The 10,694-nt window shown below is 45.6% G+C and overlaps 1 protein-coding gene across 1 annotated transcript in view; it reads right to left on the reverse strand.

Annotated features, from left to right (window-relative positions):
* Window positions 1-9,693, reverse strand: part of MAPK1 (mitogen-activated protein kinase 1) — a 33,993-nt gene extending 24,300 nt beyond the window's left edge. Inside the window, exon 1 of the mRNA XM_053993617.1 lies at window positions 9,336-9,693. Within this exon, the coding sequence (XP_053849592.1) occupies window positions 9,336-9,478 (143 nt within the window). The 5' untranslated portion in view covers window positions 9,479-9,693. The remainder of the gene's footprint in view (window positions 1-9,335) is intronic.
* Between the last annotated feature and the right edge of the window lie 1,001 nt (window positions 9,694-10,694).

Consider the following 10,694-nt stretch of genomic DNA (forward strand, 5'->3'; position numbering starts at 1 on the left):
AAACAGAACTATGAAGAGCAGCAGGTCTAGAACTACACCTTAACAGTGGCATTAGAAAAATACTGGCTATTTCACCCAAGGTTCTGAACTGTTTGGCTAAAGATGTTATTTAATTTTATGGTGCTTTGATTAATCTTAGTTGTTTGCAAAAAAAAAAAAAAAAATCAATTCTCTCAATCTCTTCTAATGTGTATTTTTCTTTCCATACCTTTAGCTGTAGAACGCTGACTTCAAAGCACCACGTACGCCTACTCTGTTTTAAGCCACTTCAAGTTAGTCTTCAGAAAATAGAAAACTCTTACATCTCACTTTATCTATTTCTTCCCTTCCCACTTCCCTTCCCTATTTAGAGGTTTACTGGCTCTGCACTGCCAGTATTTCCTTTGATAGCATCGATACCAGATTTAACAAACTTCACTATGTTTAAAGGCCCTTTGGCATCTGTGAAATAAATTCATTCCAAAGGCCCCCATCACTTTTGATAAAATATTACAATATTAAATATCACTATCTTTCTCCTCGGTATATAAATTCCTATTGGGAATGAGTTTTGGGCTAAAATTGTAAGAGCTCAGCAACATGAGATCACCTAAGGTCTCAGTGAATTCAAAGGAGGGGCTGTGGTTCACTCTCCCTTTTATGCCTCACATCCCTGCCCTTTCTCACTTTTTTGGTTGGAGCAGTGCCTTTTTTTGTGTCAGTTCAGAGAACTAAAGCAGCTCCAAGCTGAAGCAAGAACAGTAAAGAAGCTTTTACCTGCATAGTCCTATTCCCCTCCTGTGTCAGCACCAGCACTCACAGGGCTTTGTATCCATCATTTCAACTTCTCACCTTTCAATTTTATTTTTTTATGAAGTCCCTCTTCAGCTCAACCAGCTTTCCAACACAGCAAATGCTCCAGCTGTGCAGGCCCCAGCACAAGACAGGAAGAAGGAGTGGCAGAGTAGAGGCATAGAGGGAAAAGCTGCCCCTGCAGCAGCAGCACAGCCCAAGATCAGCACAGGTCAGCCTGCAAGGCTCAGCTCTGCAAAGCTCAGCTCAGGTGTCTGGGCCTCCCAGGAGAGCTCAGCCTCCACACAGCCGATGAGGTGCCCACCTCCTCCCCCTGTGCTTAAGGCTCCTCAAGGGGCAACAAAAACCCACCAGGACAGCAAAGGACAGGTCAGCAACATCATCACTGTTACTCCAGAGCCTGGAAAACAACCACCACATCCCAAGCAGCAAAGCAGGAATCATAAATGTGTGCAGGAAACATTTCCCCTTTCCTAGAGAGAAGGGAGAGCCCTACCAGAGAGCTGTGAGTGGTGATAGGATTAACAAATCCTCCAGTGTGGTTTAGTCCTTTGTCTGCTAAGGTTCTAATTTGACATATATGCCATGTACTCCTCCTAAAATCAGCTTATTTAATTATTTCCATACCACATAAATCTTCGGAAGAGATAGCTCATGGTATTTCATTCCAACAGAAAATAGAACAAAATTATCCATGCACACTCAAAAGCAGAGATTTTCCTAAACCTGACAGAAACATCACTGCAAAATGAAAACTATCTCAAAGCACTGATGAAAACAAGGTCATTGCTACTGTCCACTCTGCCATGGTTAGTTCAGTATTTCACTTGCAAACCAAAGCAACCAAACCACTAGCACTGAGTGTGCATCTCACCACTATCAGAAGTTACTTCCCTTTGTATCAGATTACAAGGCATTTTCTGCATGTTTTTTCCATGTTTCTAAAAAGACATGCCAACAGTAAACCCTCAGCATATTCACAGCTTGGTGGTTTGTTCAGAGGAGGTATCAGCATTAAGACATGTTGGCTACAGTAGCTGAAAGGAAGCTATTTCACAATTATGAAACACTAAAAAAAAAAATCCAATATAAAAGTCAACCTGAATGTCATTTGGGATATTTTGCAACATCCAAATCCCAATAAAATTGGGCAAATTCTGGACTGAAGCATTTTGGGGAGTATTGATTTGGAGTGCTCAAATGACCTGAAATTTTACTCAGGACACATCAGCAATATTTGGTGAAGCAATCTGCCTTCCTTCTGCCTTACTTCTTGAAGAAGCAAGAAGTAATGTACTGCAGTGGCAGCTGCTAATGTTAAGAAAAACTGCAAAATGAAGTAATTGCACATTATAAACTGTAGCCTAATTGCGAGTTGCTCGTACTTAAAACATACCCACAACACAGACGAATTACTTTCCACCATGTAACAAAAACTCTCATTTGCATCCTAATCACCACAGAGTATTTCAGTATTTTATGAAAATTCTCTTATAATACAAAAGAAGAACTTCCAAGAGAAAAGATTTCCTCTTAGGGGAACTTAGGTGGTTGTGATTTTGGGTACTGCAAACAGATGAACAGTACACACAGATGTGCACAACTCTGCTAAAACTCAACTGTCGTGAAGATTCTGCCCAAATCTAACTGAAAAATATTTCTACTACAGCCGTTCTACAAGACATATATACACAAACCAGTATTGAATCCACCACTAAGAGGTCACTGGGCTGGAGGGGCACAGCACAAGCCCAGGCAGTGGAGGCAGCCGGGGCATCAGGAGGGTGTGGAAGGGACTGAGGGACCCGAGGCTGTCCCTGCACCAGCTCTCCCCAGCGGAAACGGGTGGAGACAGGAATGCTCGTGAAACAGAAACCAACTCCTGCCCCCGATGGAGCACAGGAAACCCTGCCAAAGGACCTACCATCAAATAACCCTATCTGAATCACTGACATTTGTTACAAGCTGTAATTATCTTACCAATCTACCTGCTCAAAGCTGACAATGAACTGCGTTTGGTTTCTTGTGCACCTTGCAAAAAGACGAGTGTGAGAATAGCTCAAACATAGACCCGAAAGTTGTACTAAAGCAAAGGAAAACAAGCTCTCTTCTGAAAAGGAGATTCATCCACAAGCAAACCAGTGTCTTTAATAACCATCCTGCCAATTAACAGAACACATATTTCACACAGATAAATCAACTGAAATGAACAATACTTCTGAATTTCACATTATTACACTCTTATTTTTATTTACCTCACAACACAATAACATAGAAGCTATATTTTTGAATACATTTATAGCTCCATACACTTCATTTGAGCAACCTGGAAATCAAAATCAAATACAATTGAAATAACTTAATAAAATGTTCCTGGGTCTGGGATTTTTTTTTCCAGATATTATTTTAAAAGTTCCTAAAATACTTCACCTTAAGTGAAAGCCTTCTCCAAATTATCAGAACAATATCCACTTTTATCCATGAGCAGTGCTAGCTCCCAGTGATGAAGGCTGACCAAGGACTCGGTTGTGTTATGCACACAGCCAACAGGTCAAGGGAACTGATTCCTGCTGTGAGGGCACATCTGGAATTCTGCATCCAGTTTTCCTCCCTTCCAGTACTGCACCAAACCCAGCAGAAAACCATTAGGATGCATATGGAGCTGAAGGATGTGACATGAAAGAAAAAAAATTGAAGAAACTGGGTTTGTATAGGCTGGGAGGGGAAAACAGGGTGGTGGTGGAAAATATCCAACTGCTCTTTTAAGTTACATAAAGAGGAATCACTGAGAAAAGTGATCCAGATTCTTCTCAGAAACAAAGAGTACAAAGGACAAGAGGGGATGGTCCCAAGTTGCAGCAAGGCAAACTCTCATGTTTTTAAGGGGAAAAGTATCACTGGACAATCGGTTTAACACTAAAACCAGAAGTTGCCCATAGATGCTGTAGAATCTCCATCCCTGGAGATTTTGGAAATACTGAGTGGACATGTTGAGCAACTTGGTCTAATTTTGTTATCAGCCCTGCTTTGAGTAGGAGGTTGGACTACACGACCTCACAAAGTCCCCTTCAACCTACATTATGCTGTGAAATATTCCATAGCAAGCTGTCATAAAATATTTTCATTAAATACCAAATCAATCAGTTATTTTCATTTCTAGATCACAGCTGAAAACTGACAAAGCATCAACAGAAAAAGCATTAAAAAAACTTACTATGTTGGCGAAGTACTAGTTTTCAACACAAGCTGAGCTCTACACCTACTCAGTTGGTAAAGCACCAACTCTTCTCTGGGCTGTAGATCCCCACCCCTGAGCAAGAAGCCACTGAACTAACAGAGCCTGGTGTCCTACAAATACACATTTCTAGTCTCAGGAGTAGCAATAAATCCATCTGTGAAACTGGGGCATGTCACGTCTCCTCAGGGAGTCTGATTTTTCACATGTGCCCCAATACAATCTCTTCCCCTGTTGAGCAGCATACAGGATCTCTTCACTCGAGCAAAATACCTATTTTTGTGAAACCTGCAGAATAACTTTCCATCTTTAAGACTTTTACCATCTGTCAGATTTGATGGAAGGCAGGCAACAGGTACTAGAACCATATGTACGGGTATGGGAAATGGACAGATGCAGCCACGTACACATGCTGTGAACATATAAGCCTTATTTCCTTAATAAAGCATGCTTCTAAGAAAACCCACAAGTTATCTCTGTCTGTTCCCATGGGATGGATCATGCTGTGCTAGAATAATGTGTATTTATTTATAAAATGCAAGTGTCCATGAGCTGCACTCTTCAGCTAAGCCATTGCTGTGGGCTGACAGCACAAGTTGCTACCTCTTATCTTCCATAAACCTGGAAGACAGCTCTGACACGGAGTGAGTGGCTGCTGCCCGTCCTTGCTGCACAGCTTGTGGGGGCCACCTGTCCATCACCGGGGAGAGCAGGAAAAGCAGCTCTAATTTCTCCTTTGGATTCCCACGCCAGGTTAGGTAAGTGCTAGAAGCTTGAGTGACTGAAGGGAAGCGCTTACATCTGCCTTCTCCCCAGAGGGAAGAAGCTGATAACTAGCCACCAATTACACTCCCTAATTCCCTCCTCTGATCCTTGCACTGGGGCGGGTTGGCTAAGTTGTATCAGCTCCCTGCTCTCCTTATCACACAGACAGAACATGTTAATTACCACGTACGGACACCCATACCCAACCTGTGCTCCCTAAAAGCACACACGAACAGGGGCACGGATCCCTGCACTGGCTCCATCATCAAGGGCTCTGTGTCTCTCTGGATCAAGGCAAGAGTTAACAGAACAAACATGACAGGCTCTTTCTGATCACTGCCACTGAGCAGCCCACCCCAGCCACCATGCTGACCCCCACAGAGGATGCAAAAGCCACCTTTTTATGTAACTCAATATAAACTATTATGCAATCATCAACTCCATTCAAATTTTATGTTTTAATATCAATATCTATGCCTTGCAGATCATTCTATTCCAGATTTCTTTGTGGTTTTGTTTCTTTATTAATATGCTTCTCTTAATTTTAAATTATTGATGCTCTAAGAGTAGGGCGGTCCCATGAGATAGTAGAGAGAAGTGTAACTTTAAAGAATCTACTGCCAAGTGTTTTAAATATTCTTTTCAGTATTACTTTAACATTTACCTATTGACTACCTAAACTTCTAACATCACTCTTTCACAGCACATCAGTAACACAAAGCTCTCTTTGTAAAATGGAAAATTCAGAGCAAGAAATCCAAGATTTGAGCTTGCAGATTATTTTCTTCCAACTGCACTCATCTGCATTCAACTGTTTATTTATAAGCAGTTATTTGCAGCACTGATATTACTTCACATTCATATAAGCTTGATGACAAAAAAAGCTTCCAAAAGCTAGGATAAAAATGAGAACATCCCTATCACATTCAATTCACCATTCCTTTCCAAAATGATTATTTGTTTTTTACTGTCAAATTATCATCCTTGCCAAATTACCGCTGATCAACTGGAGGAAGAACAAGTCACGCTGGAAATGTAAAGCTCAACTCTATCATGTTTTTATTGCTGTTCCAGTGTGTTTGAAGTATGGCTTGTTAACAGGCTGCTTTAAAACAATACTACTAATAATAATAAAACCAAGCCCACATAAGGGGAGAAAGAAACAACCCCAACAACCTTTCCCAATTATTTGAAAGGTATTTCTGAAACACTCAGACCTGGTCTAAAAGTGCATTCCATCTGACTCTGATGCTGATAACATCCTATCACTGAATAAAAGGGAAAGTCACTTAAAGAACTTTACCCCAACGCCCCTCAAAAGAATTAACAATTCTTAAGTGAAAGCAGAGAGGAAGACAACACACAACATTTACGTATATTTGGATAAATTAAGCCAGAGTAACAAACATGACTGTATGACTAAGTAATTGCTCAAAGAATGTCCTGCAGTCCTAGGAAGTGCTGAGGATTTTGGCTCCGTGCTCAGCCCTTAGTTTCACATGCAGAATGACCAAAACAAAAACGGGTTAGAAAGGGGCTCTGACAGGGATCCACCTCCTACCACTTCACCCTCTGCAGCAAGAGTAAGGCGAAGCCTGTATCACAAGCTGAACGATTCTGGCAGAGTTGAACTGGAGGACATTAGGATGGGGTTTGGCCTGATAACGTGCCTTTTCTGCTTACGAAGCCGAGAAAGTGCAACCACAACACAGCAGTAAATATACTGCTCTGCTGAGTTTATTTTTACTCAAAATCTGATTATGTAAAAAAATGACTGCACTAGGGAAAATAGTTAAATGCCTTTAAGGGTTTTCAAATCCAGATGAGAGAACATTCACGTACAGTCTCTTCAGCCAACATCTTCCTCTATTTCCTGTACTGGTATTTTATGTTGTGATCAATATTTCTCAAACATTATTCTCTCTGCTGCAAAATCAAAATGGAAGACTGACCATAACAGCACTATCCTAAGAATACTTCATTTGCCCTTTTACTCATATAATCGAAAATATTTTATTGTTTTCAAATCCCTAATCCAATAATGTAGAAACATAAGAATTAGGATAAAACGAGAAAGAGAGTGAAGGATTTTAAGAGTCAAAAGACACTCGTTTGCCAAGTAACAAGCCTTATGGCACAGTGCACTTGTAAATAACCATCATCTCCGAAGAGCTCCACATTAGCTGTGGGTCTAAAACAAAACAATCAGGGCCTGCTTTGCTTTCCTTTATTAAAGTGTACAAATTTAAATGGATTTTGCAGTTGCAGGAAACATCTCCATCTGCACACTCGCAGCTTGCCCTCTACCCCACCCCCTGAGGGAGAAGCTTCTGTAGATCCTCACTGCATTAGCAACCAGAGCAAAACACAAAACACAGAGCAGTAAACTGCACAACCTGCATGGCTGGGATTGATAGGCAATCGCATTTCATCGCAGTCACCACAATACAGCACAGCTGCTATGGCACTGCTACAAGTGCATCCAACACTTTCCTGATCAAGTACACGCTATAAACTGAGACTTTGTTCCCTGTCATTTCACACCCAAGGCACAATTGCACAAAATACGTAATGTGGCATTTTATGTTAATAATTTTACAGCCAAGTGCACTGAGCCAAGTGCATATTTCAACTGAACTGGAGATTTGGAAATTGTCAAGTTGATAGTGATTTTGTACAGCATTCACAGCAGACAAAGTATCAGAAGAAGTTTTCAAATAAAAAATAACCTTTTGGATTTGAAGTGGAAACAGCTTCAGTGTAGAAGTTTACCACACACCATTTGGAGGGGCAGAAGTGGCCCCCTTTTCCCCTGTATCTGCTCACTGGCACAGGGATGCCAAAAAAGGGCATCAACTGCCATCATGCTGCTTCTTGCAGTCCCTGATCTGTGGTGAAATATTTTAGCTTTTCACTTTGTTTGTGAAACACAGTTTTTAACACCCCGTTGAAGTGAACTGGACTGTTCCCAGCACCCACCTCAGCAATGCTATTCCCTAGGACCTTCAAAAACCTGACTGTGAGTGCAAACAAGTGCAGCCACTACTGAGATTATCTGCACTCATTTCCTTACCCTAGTCCAGATGATAAAATAACCATAATAAAATACAGCCTGTACCAGAAACAACATCAACAAATTTTGGACTAGATATACTGTTGTGATTTCTAACACTGAAACAATAACAAGGATATTTTTACACTGTAAACGGGATTTCTGATTTACATTTCGAAGGTTCTTCCCACAGCAAAAAAAAAAAAAAAAGTGAAGGCCACAACACAAAACTCTGAGAGAGAGGCTCATCTCCCAGCTAAACTCAGGCCTAGATGAAAGCTCCCTCCCTGAAACACACAATGACTTCATCCTGACAGGCCAGCACAATTCAGTGACTATGTGCAAAAACCTACAGCTATAAAAATCTGTAGCACACAGCTGAAGGCTGTAAGGTGTCCTCGCTGAGAAATGCACTGCTTTACAAAAGATTCCTCATCAGAGAGAGAAATTAATGCTGATAAAGCTTTCACGAAGTCACAGCCTGTAAGTCGCTTTTAGTACTTCTGGTCAAAAACCATACTGAAGAAACAGAGGCAGTGTTGCAAGGAAGTTGATAAAACAGCAACAAAAAGGAGTTTTTCATCTGCATCCCTTAAGTTATTTCAGGACTACAGGTCTTTTTTTTAACTAATGGAAGACAAAATATGAAATCCTAAGTAAGGCTACTGAGCATGCCAGGTTAATAACCAGTCCTTAGATACACAGATCAGACAGCATCAGCCCAATTCATGGAGACTGCTAAAAAATCCATCTCACACTCTTAATCCAGTTAGTTCACGTTTTTTGTAGTTCGTTCACGGCACTCTGTAAGACTGATGTTACCCACAGCAAACATACACGATCGCTTTTCAGCGAGACTCAGACTAGGTCTTTAGAATGCAATATAATTTAGACCTAGGAGAGCTGAAGAGAACTTTCACCTGCACACGTTAACGCAGGCACTAATCCGGCCAGCTCTGCAGCACAGACAGCACGTCCTGAGCAAAGTCAGGCAGCGGCAGCAACTCCTATGCTCAGATTCACCTTTTTTATCCCCCACGACCTCGGGCTGCTGCAGCCAGGTGAACCCTCGCAGGGCACTGGAAGGGACGCGGGGCTGCCAGCAGGATTTACTACCTTCCCCCTCCCCTTCCTGAACGTCTGCAATCGCACTACGGAGACGGAGGAAATAACGAGAGCGACCAACTCCAGAGGGACAAGATTTAAAGAAAATAAAGGCACGAGCGAAACGAAACGAGACGCTCAGCTGCACCCACCGACCGAGGGATGGGGGGCGTGCAGGGAGGGAGAGGAAAGAAGGGTGATGCCGGAGAGACAACCTCGGGAACACGGAGAGGGAGGCAGAGCTGAGGAGAGCGAGACAGAGCTGCTCCCCCTCCCCGAGGGCAAGGGCGGGCCGGGCCCGCGGCCGGGCAGGGCGGCGGGAAGGAGGGAGGGAAGGGAGGAGGGAGTTGTCCGGGGCAAGGGCGCTGCCCCGGCGGCCGCACTCACCACACCATGCCGTAGGCCCCCTCGCCGATGTAGGAGAGGTTGGTGTAGCGCGGCCCCACGTCGAACACTTGTCCCCGCACCATCTCAGGGCCGCCGGCGCTGGCGGAGCCGCCCGCAGCCCCTGCCCCCGACACCGCCGCCATGTTGTCCGTGCCGGGAACCGCGGTTCCTGCGTGCGGGGGGGCGGAGGCGGGCGAGGAGGGGGGCGAGGAGGAGGATGCGGGAGGGAGGAGAGAGGAGGAGGAGGAGAAGGAGGAGGGAGGAAGAGGCGCCGCCCGCTCCGGCCGCTCCGCCGGTCTCGGCCCGTCGGCCCCGTCAGCGCCGAACCCGCCGCGGCCGCTCTGAGGAGGCGCCGCCGGCCGCGCGCGCGCGCACCGCCCGGCCCGGGAGGTGGAAGGGGGGGAACGGGGGGGGGGGGGGGGCGAGGACGCGCGCGCAGGGAGCGGCGCGGGGCGGGGCCGCGCGCGGCAGGGGGCGGGGCCGGGGGCGGGGCCGGGGACTGCGGTAACCGCAGCCGCTGGGGAGGGGGCGCGGCGGCCGCGGGTCACGTGGGCCGCGCGGCGCCATTAGAGGCGTCAGGTGACGGGCGGGAAATGGAGCCGGGCCCGGGCCGGCCTCAGCGCCCTCCGCTCCCTCAGCGCCCGGCCGGTCCCGCCCTGCGCTCGCCCCGCACCGCCCTGCGTGCGCCAGAGCTCGGGCACTGCCATAAGCGCGAGTTCACTTGTGACGCTTCCCGACTTCAGCACACAGCTTTGCAAACTCTTTTTAGCGTGATGCTTTTACATGTAATTACGTTTTCCTGTTCGATGCTTCCCGTATAAATGTAAATAAACTTTGTAGGGGAGGTGAAATCTCAGTTGAAGTCATGGTCGCTGCTTGCAACAATGCCGTATCTTTTCCGTTGTCCTGCAAGGCAGAGTTTTCCTAAAACAGCTTTTCCTTGTTTGTAGGACTTCATGCACAAGGATCTTAACTCCACTTGTGCCTTTTTTCCCTGCAGTTCTCTAGTGACCTGACAAGAAGTACTAACCTCTGGTTACTGCTGACATTTCCACTGCCAGCATCCCCGCTGCTTCTCATCTGTCCGTGCCTTGAGGCTGTCCCCACCCATGTCCCTGACCATGTCTCGCTTCTCCCAGCTCGCCGAGGTCATTTCTGGCATCCCACCTTCTTCTGGCCCTTCCTGCTCCGAACCAGCTTCCTTTGCCATCGGCCAAACCATCTCAGTGCTGGAGCTGCTCCCAGCTGTGCAGTGCCCTCCGCACCCTCGCTCGCCTCCCCGGGCTCCGGGCCAGCTTTGCCCAGGGCAGTCCCGGCTCTGGCTGCACCCCCGGTGGCCCCCGGGCTCCAGGTGCCACC

Source organism: Vidua macroura, chromosome 18 (assembly GCF_024509145.1).
Source record: "Vidua macroura isolate BioBank_ID:100142 chromosome 18, ASM2450914v1, whole genome shotgun sequence".
Lineage (NCBI taxonomy): Eukaryota > Metazoa > Chordata > Aves > Passeriformes > Viduidae > Vidua > Vidua macroura.